At 39.9% G+C, this 25,471-nt stretch overlaps 1 protein-coding gene across 3 annotated transcripts; it reads right to left on the bottom strand.

Annotated features, from left to right (window-relative positions):
• Window positions 1-2,549: 2,549 nt before the first annotated feature.
• On the bottom strand, window positions 2,550-25,233 carry LOC310893794 (uncharacterized protein). 3 transcript variants are annotated; one of them, XR_014579292.1, is made up of 3 exons: window positions 22,710-25,233; window positions 6,488-14,304; window positions 2,550-5,265 (listed from the first exon to the last, which is right to left on the bottom strand). XR_014579292.1 is itself a non-coding variant. In XM_083823212.1 (3 exons), exons 1-3 carry the CDS (start codon window positions 7,649-7,651, stop codon window positions 5,081-5,083), a joined length of 396 nt encoding a protein of 131 aa, XP_083679338.1. In that variant the 5' UTR covers window positions 7,652-14,084; the 3' UTR covers window positions 2,550-5,080. The 3 variants fall into 3 exon arrangements, 1 of the variants encoding a protein (XP_083679338.1); XR_014579293.1 differs by having other exon boundaries at window positions 2,550-7,499; window positions 8,986-14,304; XM_083823212.1 differs by lacking the exon at window positions 22,710-25,233 and having other exon boundaries at window positions 7,322-7,499; window positions 7,619-14,084.
• Window positions 25,234-25,471: the final 238 nt, after the last annotated feature.

The raw sequence follows: 25,471 nt of genomic DNA, 5'->3' as shown, positions 1-25,471 counted from the left end.
CTGATACTTAAACTACTAAGCCAACCCCTCTGGCTTAGTTCATTATACAGTGGAGCAGCTTATAGCGAACCCTGACCTATAGCGAAACTGTTTATACCAAAGGAAAGTGAAAATCCTGAATAGCTTCAGTGATGGTGCTGGCTTCTAGCAAGAGTATAATTGGTATATACACATCAATAAAAGTTATAGAAGTTAGTGTATTTTAACTATCGATTGCTGCAATCCTTCTTTAAGGCAATATTTGAATTTTACACAAGTTTTCACTTTAAATTAGTCTTACAATGAAATGTCGTGACTGTGTCATGGGATATGATCCATCAAGAGAGGACTGTAATAATTTTTTTGGTCTCAGAATTTCCCTTGTAGTTTCAGAACCTAGCCAGTTGTTTGATTTTAGATCAGTAAAATAAAAATAAAATAAAATGTTTGAAAAAAATCCTTCTTAACCAAGTTCTCTAGCCCTAAACAGTACAGGCTTGACAGACCATCTGACTATTATAAATTGCTCAGCTCTGCAATTTCCAGGAGCACAGAAGTCTGCTACAACATAGTCTTGTTTGTGTTTGTACTGACGAGCCTTAGATTGATGCAGTTCATAAAGACAAACAGATAACTTTCAATGGCTGACTTGTATCAGCCTTCAGCAGACCGTGAGAAGTAAGTTTTGACCTATATCAGGATTAAGACCTAGAGCATTCCACATTAGGGTAAATTAAACTTTTGTCATATCAACTGGCTCCACTAGAAAATTCAGTTTACAGGCTGTCTGGGCATGCTCTTCCACAAAGGAAAATGGATCATTGTGGAAGAGGGGATTATGCATTTTTCTTTGAAAATGCTTTTTTTTTGAAATGATACAATTCACAAAATTGCCACTGTTGTTATAACATGATAATCTACGGATATAAATGTGGCAAGGTTTGCAGGGGGAGATAGTATCTTTTATTAGACCCTACAGATTGTTGGAAAAAAGCAGTCAGCCTTTCGGATACAAGAGCCATTCTTCAAGGCTGAAATAAAAGCAGTATCTTCAGTCTTAAAGGCAATTGAACAGTTGGTCTTAGTTTAACTTGATTACATTAAATAGTTAGACTATCTGGGTGAGAAAGTGGTTGGTACCTGTGGAGCAGAAGAGTGGTATGAGCAAAGAAAAAGTTGATAAGATTATTAGCTCCTATTGGGGAAAAAGAGAAAAAGACAGGTAATTCATTGCCTGTGAAAGATGAAGGGGCTTGAGGAGGGAATTACAATGTGCCATAAAGTCAATCTCTCTATTTAGTCTGTAATTTTTAGTGTCCAGCAGGGGTATGCATTTTAGTACGCTCACTCCTCTTCAAAGGTGCTTTATCATCTCCCTGGAGAGTTAGGCCTGAGTGGTAGCAGATGGAGTAGCTGTTTTGTGAAAAAAGTCCGTCTGCTAACTGGGAGGTTTTGTCCTTTAGTGATGATCTCTGTGAGCTTTTCCAGTGTGAGATTATTGTTATTTTACTCCCATGGAAACTGTGTGAGCATCTGTCTCACTGATCAGTGCATAGTGCTTTCTGGGATGTGCTTATGCAGAAGCCAGGGGGGTTGATGCTTCTGTAGTGGTGCATTTACCATGGTGATCATGGAAACATTGTCAAGTCTCTTGTTTTGCTCAGACACAGTATGGCCCATAGAGTCATTACAATTTTGACTGGAAGTGGTCACTTAGTCCCAAGTCCTGTTTAAGCAAGTCTATTGTAAACGCTAAATCAAGATTTGTGGCTCTGTCTAGCCTAGCAAGTATTGAAAACCTGTGAAGTCAGAGATTCACCACCTCTCTGGGAAGTTTGTTCCACTGTTGCTCTACACTCCTAGTGAACAAGTCATTCCTGATGTCCACTCTGAACCTTCAAAACCATGGTTTGTGGTCTTTGCATGTTTTTATACCATCTGCTGCCTAATAGAAGATTTTGTCTCTGTAACTTCCTTTTAACTTGTCGTAGTCTGCTCTTGGATTCTCCCCTGGTAGTGGGTTTAGGTGGCAAGGTTTTGGTAGCAGGGGGCCATAAGGGTGACTTCTGTGAGAAGAGTCTAGAAGCTGCCCCATGTTTGGTAAGGGCCCCACTGCTGACCAGAGCTGAGCCAGTAAGTGATGTTGTTTGCACCCCTGTGATAGCATAATTAAGAAAGGGAACAAAAAAAAAAAAAAAAAAAAAAAACACGCTGCCATACACAGCAGCTGGGAGAGTGAAAGGAGTGAGAAACAGCCTTGCAGGTGCCAAGGTCAGTGAAGAAGGAGGGGGAGGGGTGCTCCAGGTGTTGAAGCAGAAGTCCCCTGCAGCCTGTGGTGAGGACCATGGTGAAGCAGGCTGTCCCCCTGCAGCCCATGGAGTACCACGGTGGAGCAGGGTTCCACGCTGCAGCCTGTGGAGGAGATCACGGTGGAGCAGGTGGGCCTGCACTGATGGAGGCTGCAGCCTGTGGAGGACCCCTGCCGGAGCAGATTCTGGGCTGGACCTGTAGCCCATGGAGAGGAGACCACGCAGGAGCAGGTGACCTGTCAGGAGCTGCTGCCTGTGGGAGATCCAGGTGGGTTGGAGCAGTTTGCTCCTGAGGGATGGACCCCGTGGTATGCACCCATATCTGGAGCAGTTCTTGAAGAGCTGCTGCCTGTGGGAAGCCCACGTCAGATCAGTTCAGCAAGGACTGTATCCCATGGGAGGGACCCCACAGCACAGGGGACGAGAGTGACTGAGAAGGAGCGGCGGCAAAGAAGCATTATAGACTGACCACAACCCTCGTTCCCCCATTCCCCTGTGCCGCTCGGGGGGAGGAGGTAGAAGAGGGCGGATGGGGGGAAGACGCTTTTGGTTTCTTTCCTTTGTATCTCACTTCTCTAGCTTGTTAATAATAGGTAATAAATCTTACTTTCTCCCTATGCTGAGTCTGTTTTGCCCATCATGATAATTGTTGAGCAATCTTCTCGTCCTTATCTCAACCCTGGAGCCCTTTGCATCATATTTTCTCCCCTTTCCCTTTGAGGAGGGGGAGTGAGAGAGCGGTTGTGGTGGAGCTCGGCTGCCCACCCAAGTAAAACCACCACACAAATAGAGGGAAATAACCACCACCCTGTCTCAATCTGCTGGCTCTGATCTTTTAATGGAGACCAGTACTCAGTTACACTGCACTTCTACAAATATGATTTACTTTAGTAAATCTGTTGATTGTTCCTGGTTACAACCTGTCCTTTATGTGTTTAGAAATGGATGTGCTCTGCTAGTTTTCAAAGTACTGAAGTGGGGCTAACCAGCCTACAGCTCTGTAAATCCAGTAAAGTTGGGTGTAACATCAGCCTTTTCTCAGTTATCAGCAAGCCCTCAAATGCTATGATTTTTCAAAAATGACAGTGGCCTCAGAAGCATATCAGCCATTCTTTCAGCACCTGCTGAGGTGCCCCAACTAGCCCCATGGACTGCAATACATCCACCCACCTTCCCTATATAGTCCCAAGTTGTTGTTTCCCCACAGAGTTGTTCTCATTCCCAAATTGCACTGATGTGTACAGAGATCTGAGAGCAGGTTTTCTCTGAGACAAAAAGTCATTGAGTGCTTCAGCCTTTTCCACCACTGGGTTCTCTCCCATTCAGAAATGGAAGTGCATTTTCTCTGAGCTTGCTTTTACTTCTGTCATGCTTGTAAAATCACATCTTGTTACCTTTTATGTTTCTTCTCCAGTTTTAACTCCAATTCGGCTTTGGTCTTTCTGGTTTTGTCCCTACATGTCTGAGCAATACTTTTATACTTCTCCTTTGTTGTCTGCCCTTGTTTCCACTTCTTATGCACTTGGCATTTTAGTTCATTAGGAAGCTTCTTGCTTAGCCAAGTGGGCCTCCTGCCAAAATTCCCAGTCTTCCTGAACAATGGACTGAACAAGTGGTGCATGTTGATCTCCAGGAAACTTACTTTTGGCAATAAACTTAATGAGACTAGGGGAGGGAAAGTCTGGGAAATTATTTTCCAAGGAAGGATTCTAACTTTCTTTCCCTATGGAGGACATTTCAATATTTCAAGGTTGCAGTGTTAGCCAATTAGTTGCACACAACTGGTGTGATGCTTTAAATGGAAAGGAGTTCATATTTGGTATTGTAGTGTTTTGTTTAAAGGTGGGATCTATTTTAGCAAAAGAATTCCCTCACAGTGGTCTCGTTTTATTAGCTGTGGGGGTAATTGCATAGTTCTAAGATTTTCCTCAAAGCTAATACACCCCATGCTTCAGGGTCTAAGTGCATACCTCTAAGTGCATGCCTTGCTTTGTTTTAAATGATTAATTTTGGTGATTAGATGATCACAATGGTAGGTGTGCTGGTCTTGGTTCTGGACGTACTCTATCCATTTCTTATGTTGCTGGTTGTGACTAGGAAATTAGGGTTTGTACAGAAAGTGATTAATGAAGCTGTGGTAGAAATCAATTGGGATTCTAGGTTTTCAGTCCAGATGATGAGACTTTCTTAGGTTTATTGTAAGTTATTTATAATCTCTTTTTCATGGTGACTCCTATAGCATCTCGTGGGGGTATATTGTTTTCCCAGCTGTGACAATGCTTGAGGAAAGTGTTATTGAAGGCAAAGTTTTGGGTGCTAAAGGTTAAATGTGTGAGGCAGTCTTTGTTTCAAGGTGCTCTTTCTATCCTACAAATAGGATATTTCTGTTTTCTAGCCTAAGATCCTTCTTCGCTCTGAAAGTACCTACTGCCTTTTTTCACTGCTAAATATAAACATAGAATTCAGAGCAATTGTTCTCTACTCATATTCAGCTTTGAAGAGCATCACTTGTCTTTCAAATCTAATAAAAGATATATCTGTTTTTCTCTTCCAGCTATACCAGTTGATCTAGTAAAATGTATTACTTCTCTACAATCCTCTTCTCCCTCTAATTCAGAGAACATAATGGACTGGATTTGAATAGCTACTCAAATCTGCTTTTTCATCTGTGTCTCCTCTCATTTAGCCACTTGCAGAGCAAGAATCATAAAATCATAGAATCAGAGAGCCATTAAGGTTGAGGAATTTCTGGAGGTCATCTATTCCAATTATTTATTCTAAGCCGAGCTAACTCATTTCTGGTTGCACTTATCTATTCTGAACTTCATGAGGTTCCCCTCAGTCCATTTCTCCAGCCTGTCCATGCCTCTGAGTGGCAGCCCCACCTTCCAACCATCTTCTTTCTCCACTTTTGTTGTCATCCAAAAACTTGCACTCCATCCTTGGAGATCAAACAGCTGTCCTGGGCCTCTTTGCCCTATGGAGAAAAAAAAAAATACTAGATGTATAGGAGCAAGCTAAATTATCAACTTCAGTTGGTGGGATTCCAAGAGTAAGGAAGAGGTTTGACCAGGAAGGCTAGAGTCAAGAAAGAAAATATCAGAGGGGACTTTTGTGCAGAAGAAATCTTTTTTCTGGCTTCTAAATCTGAGAAACACAGACATCAAGCAAGAAAGCCATAATATGAAGTACTTTATTTTTCTTTTCAATTTACTTTGATCAAAATACTATTAATTATCTCCACTAATAGAAACCCTCTTTCTATAAAAAGGCGCAGTATGGAACTGACTATCAACCAAGAAGCCAAAAGGGATTCTCTTCAGAAGAATATTTTCCAATTAAGACATCCTCAGTTGAAAAGCATATTCTATAAAACATTTTTTTTTTTTTTTTATAGACTGCTATACGAAGTTCTCTTACTTAGGCAGGTTGTTTCTGAAAAGTTTGCTCTGAGACCAGTTTTATTTGCCCTTGAAGTTTTCTTTCCCTTATGTTTACACATAGGTTTTACATTTTGAGTCTCAGTAGCTTGTGAAGATCTTTAAAACATATTTTAGTTTCGCAACTAAAATAATATTCATGGCATTATAAAAAAGACTTGATTTTTGCACAGTGAATTTCCTGCAAATTAAATAAAAGTATTTAAATAACTGATAAGAGTTAAAATTGAAAAAAAAAATCTCTAAAAATCAATTCTGAGCATGCTTGTATCTTTGGCTAAATCTAAGCAGAACTGAGTCAACCCCCAACCCTTTTGTGATGCCATTTGACACTTTGTCCAGGTCCAGGCTGAAGAATTGTGAAAGTAGTCTCTGAGACAATTCACAAGATAACAATGTAGGTGTCTCACTGCATGCACACATTAAAGTGTGCTTTGTCTTGACGAAGTGAGAATGGTTTTCTGTTATAAACCAAGCTACTTTTATTTACATTGTTTACCAACCTGTAAACTCTAACCCTGGCACTGGGTTTGGGGGGGTGTTACTTTATAATTCAGTGTGCCTTCTAGTTTGAATGCACCTTCGCTTTAAAGTAAACGCTGTAAGAGAATTTTAGCTCAGGCAAATAAAGTAAATAGCCAAAATAGAAACCTGTGACACGGGTCTGAGGATCATTGTAGCCCGTGTTAGCATAAATATATCTCTGGTATAGCAAGAGCCTGGGTTTTCTTTCAGTCTGCATTATCAGTATGTTTTTACCTCCACTGCCTTTTTGTCCGCTTGACTTGGTGTTGTCCTTTTCTTACTACTGAACTCCTCCTCCTGACTGAGGGCTGCGTGAATCTTCCCAGTCATGAACCGAGGGAGCTGCAGCTAGAAAGGGATGTCCTCTCTCTCACTTGATGTTAAAGCACAACGTTACTTTCCCCTCATTGCACCTATGCTGCTCAGGAGCGAAGAAGAAACCTTTCATGATGTCTTTCAAGCCTAAGCAAGCAGCGGTCTGCTGGCAAGAAATGTAAGCTCAGACTTCAATGACTATTTCCTGCTTGGGTTGGCTGCCAATACTATAACAAAGACAAAAACTTTGAAGAGAACAGGCCAGATGGCATAGAGGCTTGCAGACCTCTGATATAATGCTGGTCATAGCTGATGTACTGATGCCAAACTGTTGTGTCTTAATTGTCCTATGTGGCTACCTTGCAGAGAGCATATATGTCCAGTTCCAGACCTTGATGGGAACTAGAAGTGAAAGCAATGTCTCTCCTGAACCAGAAGCCGTCTGGCTTCACTTTTCATTCTGCAATAAACGTCTCAGTGCCCATCACCCTGTCTGGAGGAGTGACTTGGTCCCATTAAAGGGTGTTCAAGCATGCAAGATACAGCTGATACCAGCTGAAAAATCCCTGAAATCAGATAGTCACTTGACTCTATGGCTATGGTATATTCAAACCTTGCTATGAGATTTTTGGATTGTGCTGCTTCGCATGTCATCCAATCACCTTTGTCTTGCAAGCCTCAGCCTGCTCATCTGCATCAGTGCAGGGAGGTCAGTGTGGACGCTGACAACGTCATTCAGCATCTCAGCCATACCTTCAATGTACATGAGAGCCTCACAGATGATCATGCTGCAGACCACTTGTGGACAGGACAAACGGAAGGTCCTTTCTACCTGTGATGTAAGTGCTTCTGGGACAGACATCAGACTTGTTGGCAGCCCACATGCCTTGCAGCATGGATACAAATGAGGTGCCTGGAGGCACTGCAGGGCCTGGAAGAAGAATATAAATGGTTGTCTTCGATGTGCTGCATTGGTCATCAAAAGCAATCTCAAAGGTTGCCTTTGTGATCACACATCAAAAAGCAATGCCCCAAAGAACTACGACATACCTGAGGGTGCCAAAAAGCTACCGGTAACTCCATTTTAAGTTACCTAAGTGCTGAAGCAAAGGCTTCCTAATGTATTTGAAACTATCATGTGTCAAAAGAAATAAATCTCCACTTCAGGTCCATCTGAAGTGCATCTGAAATAATTCAGTGTTACCCCTCAGGAAGGCCCCAGTAGTTTAGCTGTGGTCTAAGCACTCCTGGCTCACTGGGACTGCAGTAAGTCCAATTCAGCTGTGTCCACCTTTGATGTAGTGGTTGGTGCTGGGCATCTCTCTGTGTGGAGCACAGGAGCCCTCTCAGGCAGGACCTCAGGCTGTGCACTGCTCCCCTGGAGAGATGCTCTTCAGAAGACATCAGGAGCAACCTCTGCTTCCATTTGGCCAAAAAACTCTCTCCAGCAGCTTCTCTTGGGGTTGTGCACATAAGACTGGTTCATCCTGTCTAGTGCTTCTTGTCTCCTCCATCCTTCTCCAGCCATCACTGCTTCTCTATTCTTTCTCTGCTTCTTGTGCAGTTTGCAGAATGGGAGGCTGCAAACTCCTCTCACAGTACAGATGAAGCAAGAGCTGATGGTATTTTCAGTGCTTTGTTCTTCAGGACAGCTAAACTATTCCTTGCAGCTGTCCTGAATCAAGGCCAGAGGACCCACTTTATACTATCGAGCAATGACAGTTCTCTCACTTTCTCACTTTTGTTTAAAATAATATATGTAAATGGATGGGGGAAAAATGTCCCTGCAGTATAAGACTGCACAGTTAAATTCCCCACAAAGGCAGAATTTAACTTTCCATATTGAGTGCACCTTGCTACATATATACTATACCTGCTTTTTCTGGTTCTCAGTAAATATATTGAGAGTAACAACTACAATACTTTATTAAAATTTCTTGTGCAGGAGTGCATCACAGCTCACCATGATATTGCTTGACTACCTGTAACTGTGGTACAGAACATATAAAAATGGTGTGGCAATCAAAAGCAATTATAAATGTGGCAGTCTCATTACCAGACTATTTAATCTTAAATTCTGATTATATGTGTGCTCCTCTTTAAGAAGTTTATGATATATTCAACCCACAGTGCGCAGATTGCTGTGCTTTTCTGGTTAAATTAAAGCAAACAAGTGGCATTCATTTCTATCTATAAATTAACATACAAGACGAATGAGAAATTCAATAACTCTGTATGTTAATCATTTTGTAGATACAACAAGCAAAAACATCTTGAAAAACCTGGCTAAAATTCTGTATGTTTTCTTCCAAAAAAAAAAAAAAAAAAAGGCAGAAAATAATTTAAATCTCTCTCTCTCAAAAAAAAAAAAATGGAAAAAAGAAAAAAAGTCTTGTCATTTATAGTTGTGTACTTACCCAATTTTCTCCACCTTGGCTCTGTCCTTCTTTCTTTGTCTGACATGACTAACACCTTGAACACTGATAAAACAATATCTCCTAGAAAATCCTTTTAATTGTTCCACAGGTAATGTAAACACATGCCAGATTCTGAGATCTTTTACTTGGTTTCCACTAATTTGGTTTCTTTGAAATAGGATTTAAAAAAAAAAAAAGAATATATTAATGGTAGAAATCCAAAACTGCTTCTCAAGCTTGCCTGTCATTCTGGGCAAGAGATAATTGCTTTCTACATATATTTTAAAGAGTACTACAAAGTGACAGCAACTGGAAGCATAGAAAAACTACCTTAAAATGCACAAATTAAAACAAACAAGATGCCAGAGGCACTCTTAGGGAAAGAATGAAGTAGTATCCTCCAGGCTCAGCTCTTTCAGATGATCTTAGAGAAGAATGCTAGGGGAAAATGTTGAACTGTCAAAGTAACTGATTTACAAACTCATTCCTATAAAATGACTGTCATTATTCTTGCAGGCTAAAAAACTAGAGCAAGCTCAATGGGCCACAGAACCAAAAATCCAGTACAAATGTATTTTCATAATCACAGCCAGAAAAACCCTGCAGTTTGGAATAACCACCTTAGTTCTGTGAAGTATTAGTCTACGTTTAACATAGGTATCATGTATGTGTTTGAAAAAAAAATGGTACTTCAGAACTATACTTTTTATGTAAAGAAACTGCAGGCAGTACTTTGAGATGAGGGGAAACATTAAGATTATTTTGTGTTCTTTCACATTCATTTCATTTGCACTTTCTCTGCCATTCTCCATCTCAAGGACTTGGGCACTACAAATAAGTGTAGTCATTAAGACTATTTTGGTATGGTTTGTACAGATTTTTCCTCCCCTCTATAATCTGCATGTCTCACAGACAATGCCTGAATCCTGAGGCTTTCCTCTCAACTACATAATTTAAAGAAAGACAGGAAAAAAAAAAAAAAGTACTTCAGTATTGCTTTATAATATGTGGTTTAATCCACTGCCATCCATTGAACTGCTGAATTTGGTCTTGGGAAAAAATTATCAAATTATCAAGTGTAAAACATATGAACCAAACAGCAAAATAAAATAAAGTAAAATAAATCAAATATTTCCCTATGGTCTTAAAAAAAAAAAAAAAGCAGAATCAAGAGCTTCTTCTCCTCAAGCTTCACCAGAGACTCCAGAGACTTTTTTCTTGGAGTCATTCCTGCAGCCTATCCCAGTTTATGGTTTCAGTTCTTTCATACAACACAGCTATTTGTGTTGCTTCTGATCCTGCTGATTTCTTATTAGTGCACCTGCAGATCTTTAAATCTGCCATCACAAAGGCCGAATGAGAAACTGATTGCTTTGCAGATTTGAAGTAGATTCTCATTTTAAGTGCCTAAAATGCAGATGGGTATCTAGCGGGATTTTCAAATACAAATCATCACCTAACTCCCATTGCTTTTATCATTTCTTTTGCATTTTCAGAAGATAGTTTTATCTGTCTGGCAGGCCTTCAAGGTCAAGCTGATACACAAATTAAAAACATTGGGGGAAATTAAAATCCATTTCTGCGAAGCTGATAATATTTGAACTTTGCAGCTTCTATTTATGTAGATACAAATGGAAATGCCCTACTTCTATTAAGCCATATTGTTTACCTAAGAAATATTCTGCGAATTTTGGTTTTAAAATAAATTCCATTTTTCTTGTAGTTTCTCAGAATATCCAAGTTCCTGCAGAGCTGCCATGTTGTTCATCCAAACTCAAAACCCACATAGGGTAGCAAAGGAGAGTATAAGTACACGACTAATCAGAATTGTGCTTACTAAATCAATAGAAGTCATCTGTCTACAGATGACAATGAATTGATGTAAATTGGAGGGTTGCATTTTAGCATATATCATTAGAAGCCAGGATACGAACCTACAATCTGCAAATGCATATATATGTACCTGGAACTTTGTACAACAACAAATACAACTCTATGAATAAATTTGTACAGATCAGGGTCATATAAAATGCATAGATTTTGTGAAGGAATATAATTCTAATTTGTACTGCATCTTTAGGCTACTGAAGTGGACAGAAAGTTGAATGCAATTTGGATCACCAGCACTTTCCAACAAGTAGTCTTCTCTTTGTAGTAATGTCAAGATGGTACCTGGCACACCCTGGTACTTAACTAATGAATATGAACCACCCCATTTAATTTTGTATAGAGTCCCTGAACCACTGAGTTAGGTCCTGGGCACAGTTTCAGCTGTGAGGTCCTTCCTTCAACTCTTCTCAGTGCTGCCTCCTTTTTCCTCTCCAGCCTCTCAGTGAGGAAACATGGTTGAGCTTGTCAGTAATTGAGCAGTGAATGAAGAAGATTAATAAAACCAAGCATAAAATATCAGTGCAATTGAACAGAGAGATCCGATTGCACTCCTGCCTTCAGACATACCAAGCATTCATGACCCTGCAATAATTAAGCTTGAAATTCTTTTATCTTTTTTTTTTTTTTTCCCCTTGGGAAATGAAACTTCTGCAACTTCTACAAATACACTGCATCTGGGCCTTCAAAGATATTTCCTCCCCTGTTCCAGACAACACTGAACATGGGCCAAAATGAATGATATTTAACAGAGAGACAGTGGTCTTGAAACTTTTATCTCCAGTAAGAGGAAAGACTCCGCTTTTGCCCCTCTGGACAGGTGAGCCTGCTTTTTGCTGTGGATAAGGGCAATCCTCTGCCTGTGGCTCCTTCCCTGGCTCTCTACCAGCATCCCATCAGGACAGAGCTTACTTGGAAACCTCTCCTTTCCAGTAGGTTTGGATCACCAATAGATAAGGAGAAAGATTTTCATCAGACATACTATGGGATGTTTCCTTTCATTTGACAATTTTATATTGTGGAAATTTTGAACATGTGAAAAGATCAGCATTAGACTATTTTCTGCCAAGAGAATATAAGCAAAACAATTTAGACAGGATAGAAAATATTACTATATAAGGCGCATTTTTCTTAGGCCTCCAGAAGCATGATGTTATTTCAAACAAGGTATTGCAAAATAAGTATATGGGAGCTCATTCCTAATATTTCTTTTGCCTCTCAGCTTGACTGCTCCTTGCATCATCCTTCAGCTTCCTTGCACCGTCACAAGATGGAGTGTAGCAAATTACATCCACCAACAGACAGTCAACTCCAGATGCTAACAGCCACTAATTAGTAAGGGAGAAAGGGAGAATGCTGTTTTGCTACCTGTTGCCATAGCATTTAATAGACTCTGTTCTCCCAAACCCCACAGTTTTCCATCCCTCCTGCTCCCCAGGTGCCATTAGTGGAGAATAATGGTTCCCAAGCTGAGGTCTGGAGATCACAGATGGGCTGCAAAGCCACACTTTGAAAGGCTTCCTAATTGGTAGCTCACACGTATGTTCCTGGCTGCAGCAGAGTATTAATGCTGCCTCCCTGGCTAGGTGAAAGCAGGTGTATTCTCCAGCATGAGAAAGGCCCACAGAAGGTCCAGCTGCTGCTTATTGGTCTGGGGAACTAACAGCAGAGGAGTTCATAGATGAATTTCTTGTTGAGCAGTAGTAAATTGCTTCAATAATAAAGTTGCATCTAGAGACAGTAGTTCAAAACTTACCCAGTTCCTGTTAGAAACTTTCAATACTGTGAAACCACAACAAAATATTTATGCCATCACATACTTTTAAAACGTGCTTAGAACATTTTTGAAACGTGCCACTACTGTTTGGTTTTGAGTTTTGGTTTTTACTTTATGTCTGTGTTTGCTCAACATCCATTCATACCCAGAGAAAGTGATATTTATTTGAAAGAAGCTTATTGTTGAAAGTCAGGGTAAATCTATCAGATGTTGAGGCTTCAAGACAGAGAGAAAAGAGGTAGCTATTACTGCTGAGTCCAATGACACTGTGAAATCTTTCTTCTATAGAAGTGGTTTATGTAGAAAAGGTTTATTCATTTATGTGTTAGGAAATTCAAAGACTGGCCTGTGTTCTATATTTATTCACTAACGTTGGTCCCTGGTACTGTTTTCTATCCAGAAGAGGGAACATACCTGTTTCAAAATGCTTATCTTAATTGCATTTCCACAGTAGCAGGAATTTTGTGAGAAGTACTAGTCACAAATAAAAAACACATAAAAAGACCAGCAAATCCTTAATAACTCTTATCACCAGCAAAAAACAGACAGCAGGTAACTTTATTTTAATAAACCTATTTCATTATTCTGAAGACATGTCTATTACAAACACTATTCCTATAAGTGGAGTGCATTATATTCATCACTTTGAATGAAGTAATTCACCTCTCTAATTTCCGAATGCACCAAATATCTAACTTTTCAGACTGTATTTTTGTATTCCTGTGAACAGGTAAAATGTTGTACCATGTGAAAAGAATATTTAAAATAGAAGCTGTAGCATAGAACGGTGTCATCCCCCAAAATCCTGCACAAATTTTCCTTCTATCTTAAGTGGGTAATTACAGCAAGAAATGGCCTTCCTCCTCCAGCCTACAATGCAATCTGGATGTGTAACTGAAGCTTTTCCTGTCAGAACAGGCACAGTGGTGTTCTTGGCAGTCACATCAGAGGATGGAGGGATTTCTGTCATTTCCCCTCTACTCTGCTTTTATGTCTTCTGTTCCTACTTTGTTGCATGACAATTTAACCTAGCTCCTGTTTGTCTTACTCTAACTATTCCTTCATTCTCTCTTTCTTTTATCCTCCTCCTGTTCCTCTTTACCTTTAGCTCCCTGTCCTTCATCTACTCACCTTCTTGTGTTTTATCATAAACCAACGGGCCCTGGGGTGTTCAGACTCCTCTCATGCCATCTGTGGCTTCTCTGTTCTCTCGGTGCATGTCCAATGACACATTGCTCTCTCGGCCATGTGTCGTTGAAGGGACAAATGGTCACCACGGGTTGCGGTGCCGAGGCATGCAAGCACAGGAATTAAAATGTTGTTACACTGCTTTGCCTTCCCCCAAACTCAGACCCAAGTGTGACCTGTGGTATTTTTTTTGTTTGTTTTGTTTGGTTTTGTTTTTGTTTTTTTGATCTGCTAGATTTACTGAAAAGATCAGCAGAATCCGAGAAAACTGCTCAGGAAGAAAGGACATTGATCTTACCTGCCTTAATGACTGAATCAACAAGGAAACACTGGAGTATCGTGAGATGCCTAGGCTATCACAACTGCAAATAAGCCCCGCTTATCAAAGCAGTGAAATCCATTAAAGAAAATTTTAGTCCATACCTTTTCGCTGTGTTGAAAATAAACATTATGGGTATGCTGATGAGCTGTGAAGAGAGAAAGAAACAGTGTCAAATTCAGATTATCTCCCCAAATTGCTGTCTGTAGGGAGGCTTTTCAGGCCGATGACAATGGCCACTCTGCACTTCCTCAGCCAGTATCCCATACGCAATTTTGGGATAGAGCATGAAAAGATACGAGGAGCGGCTGAGGTCACTGGGCCTGTTCAGCCTGGAGAAGAGGAGGCTGAGGGGGGACCTCATCACAGTCTACAACTTCCTCGCAAGAGGGAGTGGAGAGGCAGATGACCTATTCTCTGTTATCACCAGTGACAGGACCCGTGGGAACAGTGTGAAGCTGAGGCAGGGGAAGTTTAGGCTAGACATCAGGAAGAGGTTCTTCATCGAGAGGGTGGTCACACACTGGAACAGGCTCCCCAGTGAAGCAGTCACTGCACCAAGCCTGTCTGAATTTAAGAAGCGATTGGACTGTGCACTTAGTCACATGGTCTAAACTTTTGGGCAGACCTGTGTGGTGCCAGGAGTTGGACTTGATGATCCTTATGGGTCCCTTCCAACTCGGGATATTCTATGATTCTATGATTCTATGATTCTATGAAGATAGGGAAAAGATAATCTCTATCTCTTTTAAATACCAAATGTCTGCATTCCTGCTGAAGAGCACTGGTGCAAAATGCCCCATGGGCTCTGTCCTGGCTTACTTCCCCAGTCAGAAGCAATAAAATCCAGCTGGAAACATCTATCAAGTTAGGAGATGATAACTTTTTACCAAATCTCTTCATGTAGCCACCAGGAAGTTAATCTCTTGGAGACTTTCCTTTCAGTGAAGCAACTCCTGCTACTGCTACTATGGATGCTGCAGATGCTGTCAGGCAGTCATGATTCACCCGGTGTCATGGGGAGCTCTGGCATTGCCCTTCTCGTGCCAGGAGCTCCCATTGCATGCAGCAGTTTAAATGCACGGGTCAGCCTTGCATGGCAGTTATAGAGCTGCCATCCCACCCCCTGAAGCTGGCGTTAAAAAGAAGATAAACATCCAAAGTCAAGGGAAAAATAATTTCTGTAATGTTGTGAGTAGATATAATAGTTACACTGAGGAACCAAAATCAAGTCCCGTTATAACAAGAGGAGAAAACTTTTCATCATCTGCTGAGGCAAAGGAATCATTTTCTGCTGTCTCTCTTTTTATGTTTTTTCTTATCCTGAATATAAGAGCTCAATTTTCAATTAAAACATTTCACTTATTTCTGCTCACTACTTAGAAATATAAGGAATGCGTTGTATCGATTAAAAAAAAAAAAAAACTTGACAAGCACGGGACTGTCAAAATTAGTTCATTAGGCTCCATTCAAATGATGTTTCTTGCTATGCTAAGCAACCAAAGTGGTTTAAGGCTTTTGAAATAAAATTGTTAATTGTTTGCTTTTTTTTTTTTCCTTCTGATACATTTTTCTTTGATAGTTTGGGAACACAGTGCTAATTGAAAACCTTTCAGAGGAACTCAATCCTACTCTATAGTCTGTGAAGCAGAGACAGACATTTAAACAAAGTGAAATGGAACACGTCCAGTTGGGGAAAGGCTGTTATTCATTACAGCAGGGATTTCAAGCACCACATGACCACCCATCTCCAAAATCCTCATTATCTGCCTGAAGTATCTGTCAAAGTATGTTTTCTCTATACAGGTTACTGGGAAAAGAAATCACAGGGACTAATCAGACACTGTTGTTGTTGGAAACACTTGATGGGAGAGATGGAAAGGAGAAATGATCCAAGAAAGGGGTAAAAAGAAAAAGTGAAAGGAATAAGTAGCTTGAGACTGTTGTTTAGGAGTTATAGAAAAAGGCAGAGCAGAACAGCAAAGCTGAAAGGCATAACCTGGATGGCAGGGATGGCAACAAAGTGATGCAGACAGAAAGTATAAAATGTGCGCTGTTTTGTTGGGGAAACTGAAGATGAGAGATAATGTTTGGATGAAAAGTGTGCTTCATAAAAAGCATTGTGGTTTCTTAGAATTAAAAACTGTTGACTCTTTCCAGGGGCTAAATGGTGAAGTTGTTTCCCTGAAGTGTAGGTACAACAGCTAGGTTTGGGGCACATAAGAGACTTTCAAAGGCATAAATTCAGTATGAAAACAGAAAAAAACTCTTGATTTTTGAACAACTGTGCGTACCCATTGTGATGCTGTGCATCTATCTTGTATATAAAATAAGCTAACGTGCAATGGCAGAGAGTGTCTGTGCATAATGAGGGCGTGAGGAGGGCAGGATGGCTGTGCTTCCTTCTTAGCTCTGGAAGCACAAACATAAGCACTTTGTTGCATAGCATCAGAAGCACCCGACTTGACTATTCTGGCTCTAAAATCATCCTGGAATTAAAAAGAAAAAAAAAAAAAGAAAAAAAGGGGGGGGGCGGGGGAGAATAAACGAAAATAAAATTAAACTGTGTACAGAAGGAAATCTTTTGAAATTGTTTCAGTTTTAATTATTTCAAGTTGCTGTGCCTAACCCAAGAAAATGCAATTTAGAAACATTTTCCCCTTTAACACAGTGTTTAATGTTAATCTGCTATTCTCTTCACTATATGGTGTTAATGGATACACCATCTAGCGTGTTTTATGGTACATTTAAACCAGACATCTGGAGAAATAGCCATCAGAGTACTTATCTCTAACACCTATTGTAAAAACAGACTTAATAAAATGAGAACAAATAACAGTGCTGGCAATTACGCTTATCGTGTGTATTCTGGCAAGAAAGGTCAAAAGGTTGTTGGTCTGTATATATATGAACTGATTTTCTGTAATACAGTTTCTCACCTGATTTCCCATAGGTTTTTAGAGGCTTTTTGTCTGAGGGGGAAGGGGGAAGGAAAGTTGGGTTAGGCTACAATATGCCAGAAAATAATCGTGTAACTAACAGAAGAATCTGGTACCCCTACCAAGTAGCCATTTTATGTCAGCAAAGAGTGAAAGAACCTGTCAGGATCTCAGAATACAAAAAGTCCAACGATTTCACAGATTTTACAGGTATGTGCAGATGTGGACAGGGCAGCCATGGCCTCAGCTGCTATACATTACTAGCACATCAAAAGCTATTATTTTAATATTTTTTTTCTAGTTATAGATCTGTTCCAGGGAACATCATTCTATAGTTTTCACTTTTTTCTTTTTTTTTTTTTTCAGATGGATTCAGCATGGAGTTTATGTCTGTTGTATGCTGCTCCAAGCATTTGATGCACTATAAGTCCATAAGATAGCCAGATAGGAACTGAAGTAGTAATTTCAATAGGAAGAAGTTTAAATCAGTACATGGGCAATTTTATTCTGACAGTACTTACCCAAGTTTAGACAATCCACAGTGATGAAGTCTTTCACATAAAAACAGAAAGAATGTTTGTTTGTTTGTTTTTTTCTAGGGTGCTGTAAAGAAATTAATCTGGATTAAATTCAGGAATGAATTTAATGTGGAATAGTTTTGCAAGACTATTTCCCTTATGTACACACTCCAATTCCGGAGGAAGAATGTCCTTTTTCTGATTGATATTAACTCAGCATCTGTGTGGAGAATTAATCCAGAATTGCTTTTGTAGCTAATTTCCCCTGGCAGACATACTCCAAACAGAGGAAATAATCTTTTCTTATAAATTGCAAAAAGCAGGTGTTTTTCCATATACTATATCTTAGTAAACTTAAGTCCGCCATCTAATTCAGCTTTTTTCTCTCTATAACCCATCTAGAACACAGATGCTTGTTTGCATTGATGCTCTTACTTCCTTATCTCTGTTTTTACAATACCACCAAGATTACAGCACACCCTCATATTGCACATGCTAAGAGATATCTTACAGCCCCAAGAAAATATAAACTAGTTCCTCAAAATAAATATTCCAGCAGAATAACCTACAGGTACACAAAGTTTAATTACAAGTTTGAGGAATTATGTAGGTGAATTCAAAACCAAAACAAAGGAAAAAGCTTTTTGCAGATGAACTTTGTCTAGCATCTGAGCTACTGTGAACTTAGTGCCTAAAATAGTCCTGAATTTCATTAATGGATTTTTGAAAGTCATGGTCTATTTTAATATCCCTTTGTACAAACCAGGCAAACTCAGACAGTTATTACACAGCAGCCTTATTCAGATGGTGCTCATGTTTCTTGAAATAACTTTTTTTCCTGATTTTACAGAAAAGACGCAAAAGAACTAGATTAAATTTGGGGAGCATTCTCATTGTTGCAAGGAAACATCCTGGAGGACGAATGAGCTATTGACATTCTCTCCTGAAGCAAGAAGCTGTCCCAGGAGATCCATAAGAAACAAGAAATAACAACAAAGACTGAAAAACAAATTGATGAAACCAGAGATGGCTGCAGACCTGTAAATAGCTTTTCACACTGTTGCAGTTACTTTTTGAATTGAATAGTTTAGATTTGCAAATTGATGGAGAAATCCACTCATTTCTTGAAAAAATCTGTGAGAAGAAGAGATTTCACTTTAAATCCAACTTTAAAATAAATACCAATGCTTATATTTAGTCTGCAAAATCATACCTATTGTAATATGAAGGAGTGCTGAGGGGACAAACCATGGCGTAATTTGAACCATTGTTTTTAATACTTCAGGTGAGATTCAATGTTTCAGTGTTCACAAGTTTGTTTTCCAATATTTTGTATGGGATTAGATTGTAAATCACTCAAGCATGTTAATTAGCTTCCATCTAACCTGCTTTACATCAATTCCATGTATCAATACTCTTTGGCTTAGTTTATTAATCTTGCATCATGTCTATTTACAACAGTGAACAGTCTAATTCATTACACAGAAGATCAGCAATGTTGAAGATCATTATACGTACAGGTGTATTTAAACATACATGCCATTATGGCAAATTTGGGAAATCAAAGAGCTTGCAACTATCGAAGCCTTTAGCAGACATAAAAATGTAAATATTTCATGAAAATTATTTAAAACCTAGCGGTGATTAAATTATGTTGGGATTTGTCCTTGGTGAAACCTGCAGTCGCAAGCACCCTGCTTTAATTCATTCTTGCTCTCCTCACTGCAGGCTGCTATCAATGTGCAGGCTCAAGTCATAAGCTTCAGAATCACTACAAATATTTCCCTCCTTACAGAAGGCATCCTCATGTAAGAAATCTTCTCAACATCCCAAAATATTACAAAGAAACAATAATTATGGCTAATTACTCACTCCCAGTACACTTATTTGTGGTCTACAATTTCAAAAGAGTGAATAGAAGACAGGTGCATAAAATAGACTTAATGAGAACACCAGAAATTAGTTGCTTTAGTTGTAAATTACCACTTTTACATGCTCTATTTTATTTTTAAAAGTAAATGTGTTGCTCATAAAAGATATAAAATTAGTAGGGCTAGAAACTGAGTTCTTTTATTCCACGCCAGAAAAGGCACAACATATTGCCAGTAGTACTGAAAGCTTGCTAACGACATAATATTAATATTCACCAATACCTGGGGGGGTAAATGAATATTGCTTGGCATTAGCCGTAACAAGCACCGAGTCCCACTGTCTCTCTTGAAGAGTTTCATTCACCATCTATATTTGGTGCTTGCTATTATGGTGCAAACTACATCATTTCTACTACTGTGATCATTTTTTCCTCCCTAATTAAACAACTCTTTCCTGATTTGTCTTTCCTTTTTGTCTTATCTTCCAAGCAGGGATACCATCTTTTTTGGCTCTTTCCTTCCAAGGAAATTCTTCATTCAGGATTATGTTTCAGCCTTTCTCCTGTCTCAGAGAGGTGTACCTTCTTTCGCAGTACATAATTTCCTTTGTTATCCTGTGGCCCCAATAAACATTGGAAATTTTCTAAAAGCTCCCACTTTCAGGTTCTTCCTCTCTCACCTAGCAGGGACACAGCCTTCAGACCTCACACCCGTGCTTTCCTCTCCTCCCTGGCACTAAACATAAGACACTGATGTAAAAGGAAGCAGTTCCCCTCTGTCTCCTGCCTTTGTTGTGCCTCATTTTGCAGGGTGTCTCTGACTGTCAGCCAGATGCTAGATCAGACAACATGAGATGAGAGGCAGCAGCTGAAAGCAAAACAGCTTTAACCTGTGTTGGGAGGCTTGTCTTTTAGCTGCAGATAATTCCTCCTTGCTTTCCACATTCTCCTGTCTGAGCACTTCAGCAGCCTCAGGTCAGATCTGTAGATGCAAAAAACTAACCTTTGTCAGCAAGTGAAGGCCTGAGACAAAAGCACTCTCTTGCCTTCCAAGGACAAAAATGTATTTTGATCACTGTTAATCTGAGCCAGACTCAAAAACATTTCCCAAGAGGTGCAAGACTTCAGTTTTATCAGCCAGACTGAAATTCTCATCACTTTTTTTTCTTTTCTTTTTTTTTTCTTTTTTTCTTATATTGTTCCTGATAAGATAAATTACCTTTGCCCATCTTAGGAGGAAGGTGCTAACATCTCCTGAAATTGTCATGAAATCATTGTGCACCTAAAGACTGCCCAGTGATATCCCAAGGAGATCCCCTACTCCAAGGCAAGGATGGAACATCCTAAGACGTAGGAACTACTGCCTGAAATTCCCTGTCTTACAGTATTTACCTAGCACTGGCCTGGGTGACCGTAGAAACACTAGGCATTTTCCCCAGGTTTATGTAGGTATATATCTTGATAAAAAAGAAGCAAGGAATTACCAGGAAAATTATGAAGATCACAGCCTGGTTTAGCTGGTCTAGCTGTGTCACACACACTCCTGGTCACTTGATATGGCCACAAGTCTTCCCCATTAATGTTGATGCTGGATGATCCCAGGAAGAACATAATGTCTGTAAAACTTAATAAAACGGGGTAAAAAAATCATTAAAGCTTCCAGTGTCTTGTGCATGTACGTGTGTGGGTATTTTTCCCTAAGACACATTCTCTCTCAGAACAGTAAGCACTTGAGATTTAGTTTTATTGTAACACTCTTTTCTATCTACACTGACGTCATACCTCTGAATTTCACTGAACCAGTCAGATTTAGGATTCAGGTTTCTCTACCCACCATACAGACCTGCCATTCAACATATCCATCCCTCAGCACAAGTAGCAATGAATTATGTCCTTTTAACTATGGGTAACCTTTGTTAAATTTTTATACTTAATTGAAATTTCCAGTCTCTTTTAAATTGTAGTCCTTCTGGATATTTAATTGGTCCTAGATTTTAAAGATCTATATTCAACTTACAGTATTTGATAGATCTCAAGAGTCTTGTTGCTGGCAGCAAGAACTGTCTCTTTGCCTGGTATATACTCAGGCTTAAATAATATCTTTCTAATTGCTTTTTTCCTTTAACTTAACTTTGAATGAGGAAAAATTCTCTATCATAATTTGGAAAATAAATTGCTATCCCAATTCCTAGTGGGCATTCTCTTGTGGCTTACAGATTAGTGGCTGACCAATGGTTTGAATGTGCTAGAAATTCTCATTGCAAGGAATGTGGAAGCCAGAAATGCATACTGTGTCCCTAATCTGGAAAAAAAGTATAATGTTTAAAGTGGTTGTATGAGTCTATCTGAAACAGATCCTGGAGGATCCTACAGGTTAGGTATGTGTGAGTAGTTTGAAGCATAGGATCCATTGTGTTCCAGAGACTTCTGAGTGTGGATGTAAATACTTGGGAAGTTGTAGCAGGATCTCAGCCCAAGTGGCATCAGGTTTGAGCTGGGTATCCTTGGCTGCCCAGCAGAAGGGCAAGCCAGGTCTTAGCTTTGCTGCACACTAATGAAGTGCAGTAAGTCAAGGTCTGGTTATTTGGAACTTTTTCCATGGCATTGTGCTTTACTGTCTGTTCCACTTTATGTTGATAAGAACATTCATACATTTTCTATTTTTAATACAGACTTGACTCTCTTGAGGGAGAGTTCCTATAAGGAAGGGTAAAGGCTATAGGTACAATAAAAATTAACACCAAATGCTGCACTAGGCTCTCTAATCTGACCTACTAAATGTCATGAACTTATTAAATGTCACTCCAGTATTCTACAAAAAGCTCATAGACTGTAGCTTTATATGTCCCGTAGCAAGCTGTGCTGTGGGTCACAGAGGGAAGTGTCTGACATGTCCTGGGTACCCAGGACCAACAAGGGCAGGGATAGATTCAGATACAAGCACTCACAGAAGCGACCACACCATGTCCCAGGCTGCAAAGGGTGGGTCTCTTGCACCTCCAGCCCTCCCAAAATACTCCATCACCTGCTTGACCTGGCTCCTGAAGCCACCCAGAGGAGAAGGCACCTGGATGAAGGCTGTGTGCCTAGGCCCCCACAGGCAGGTCCTGCCCCCAGCCCAGCTGGGTGAATAGAGAGCCACGCTTCCATGCAACAAGCACTCCAGACACCGGAGAAATATCTAAAGAAACCAGCTGCAGCCCAAGAGGGAGATTTACTTATTTACCTTGCAGGTGAGAATCTGAATCCATGCCTTTCATAATGATTTCTGTCTGCATGTGGAGCTGTGAGCATCAGGGTCCCAGAGGGAAGGGGAATATGAGGAGTCATGCAACCACAGGTCCAAGGCCAGGAATGAATACCCCAGCCTGTCTCCTTCCCTCATCAAAAATCAGAGCCAAACATTTTAAAATTTGGGATTTTATCAGATGATCAATTTTAAACAGCAGCTTGAGCTTGAGGTAGGCATGTGCAGGAAAAAAGGGAATTAATTTCTTTCTGTCTCGTCCATGTGCCACTCAGGAGTTGTTTCAAATAGGATTATTTTCTCATTCAAGTTTCAAGGTTAAGATTTGCTCCTATTTATGACTGCAACTCTAAAATCCTTCAAACCAGTAAACTATCACAGTAATTCTAGAAACAAAGGGTGCATAATGAAAAAAAACGAACTGAGAATTGAGAATACTGTGGGCCATGAGTGGAATATATTAACATTCACCTCTAAATGTTTTCCTCGGTTGCTTATATATTAAAAATATAATAAAAAAATCCTTGAAGCATCTATGAGAATGTGTGTTGGTCTCCTTTTGAGAAACACAAATTACTCTTTTTTATTTCTTCTCTGCAAGGGCTTGCAGCAGAACAAAAGCCCAGTAAATAGTGATGAATGGCTCTTCCTTCTCACTGGGGGAGCAGCTTTGGAGAGCCCACATGCTAATCCTGCCCTTACCTGGTTGAAAGATAAATTGTGGGGTGAAATTCTCTGACTTTCAGCCCTAACAACCAACCTCCTCTGGCTGCAAGAGCCACTTCTGTGCACATCTGATTTGTTAGAGCATTTTGTTTTCCTCTTTCATTTTTGCCTTTGAAGAGGGAGCAAATTGCAACTACCCATGCCTATTATTAAGACCTGAAGAGAAAATGTTTAGATTAAAGATTGTACGAACATTCAAGCAGCAGTGTAATAAGCTCCATTTGGGAGGCAATGTAGCAAGTTCCATATTTTTTATTTGGTTCATTACTTAAAACTAAATAACAATTGCTAGTTTTATTGCTGCCATTTAACAATGCTGGGATTTTCTCTGTTGGTGTTGAAATGTAGTATGATTTCAAATTTTTTTCTCCTTGACATTTTTCTCTACTAGTTTAATATTGATCAACAGCTACATATTGTAATCCCTGCTTTTGCAAGCTGTGATAAAGCACAAAAACACAAAAATAACTCAGAAGAAAGCCTGACTACACTGTTCTTTCTTGTAAAATAAGGCTTACATCTGAGACTACTGTATCCCTCAGGCTTTATTTCACTTGTTACCTTGAGTGAATCACTTAATGATGGGAGGCAAACCTTTGCTAAAAGGTAATTTGGTGATTAAATTGTTAGACCAAAATTCTAGCAAACTATACTTATCATTTGTGAACAGGGCTGTAAAAGGAAGTGGCATCTTCCAAAGCTGCTATTTTGAAATATGTTGGAAACAGATCAGAGTAAAAGACCAATTTTGTCAATCGCCCATTTGTCTTTCTATACATTTCTGTCTGACTGTTTATTTCTCAGAGGCTCATATCTGTCGAACCTAGTCCTCAGAAAGAAAATAACGTTTGTTCACTTAGAAATGCTTTTTTGCATCAAATACTTGCCATAATCTCAAACATTTAAACAGAGATGATGACAGAGATGCAAACTTGGGCTTGGTTTATTAAATGGAGTGCCATGAAGTGTTGACTGCAGAGGTCTCAGAGAGTAACTGCGAGCACAAACTGTCCCCGGTCACCTGAAGCATATTGCCTGAAAAAAAAGTGCTATTCCTGGCAGATGTATAGACGGAAAAGTGAAATTTCAACACAAAGGGTACTGGGAGAGTAGAAAATATTTCTGGATCTCCTTATTGCCTTCTTGTTGGCTGGGCCCATAGGCAAGATACTGGATGTGCCCCATAAATGTGGACGTTTGGGTGCATCACCTGGCAGGAGAGCCAGGAGGAGGGAAGGTGCCAGGAGGTGTGGACAGGGTGCCCAGCAGTAGGAGGTGGCACCAGCTGTACTGCAAAGCTGCAGTGCTCAGAGGGAGAGAAGAGCTTTGTTCCTCCTAGAGGCAGGGAGAACAGCGAGCTGGTGGCAGGCTGTCACACCGGGAGGGGGGCTGTTGACGTAAATTACTTACTAGGAAGGAGATGGCTCTTTTGGGGTAGTTTGTTCAGAAGTCGGAATTCCTGAAATTTTGCAACTTTGGGCAAATATTTCAGAAGGCTTACAGAGCCCCTTTTGCCTTTTCAATCTCCTTACTGAAATTTCAGTGCCAGTAATACCAGAGGTCTTGTGAAAGAGACAAGTCTGGTTTTTGAAAACTTTTGCTCAAATATAGCACTACCAAAATTTCTCAGAACACGTTCCCTTCCTGAAATCATTTCAGAGCACCCTAGAAAACACATTTTAATAGGGTGCAAGAGGCTATAGTTTGGGAACTATTAGAGTAAGTGATTTAGTTTTAGGCAGAGGGAATGAATGAGCAATGGCTATAACAGAATTTGTCATTCTAGTTAAAAGCAAGGCAGGCCAAGAGAGAGACCTAGTATTGCTCTGCCCTAGGAACAGCAAAGCCATTCCTCGCAGGACTTCTTTGGACTGTACCTCACTTTGGGAATGTAAAACGCCTCAGCACAGTCCTGGAACAGAACAATTCTTGCTGCAAGGACCTATCAGCATGCTTGGCAAAGGAGAACTTTTCATGTGGGATAGTCTATAAACACCAAGAAGAACAAGCTGGGA

This window comes from Anser anser (genome assembly GCF_964211835.1).
Source record: "Anser anser genome assembly, chromosome: 1".
Taxonomy (NCBI): Eukaryota; Metazoa; Chordata; class Aves; order Anseriformes; family Anatidae; genus Anser; species Anser anser.
This window is presented reverse-complemented; position numbering and strand designations above follow the sequence as displayed.

Bases quoted from the DNA above. Each gene is read 5' to 3' on its own strand.
- LOC310893794 (XM_083823212.1), bottom strand. From the start codon at position 7,651: ATGGAGTTACCGGTAGCTTTTTGGCACCCTCAG. The intron at 7,500-7,618 runs GTATGTCGTAGT...TTCTTCTTCCAG, and splicing joins TAGCTTTTTGGCACCCTCAG to GCCCTGCAGTGCCTCCAGGC. The intron at 5,266-7,321 runs GTATGGCTGAGA...TTTTCTCCATAG, and splicing joins GGCTCTCATGTACATTGAAG to GGCAAAGAGGCCCAGGACAG.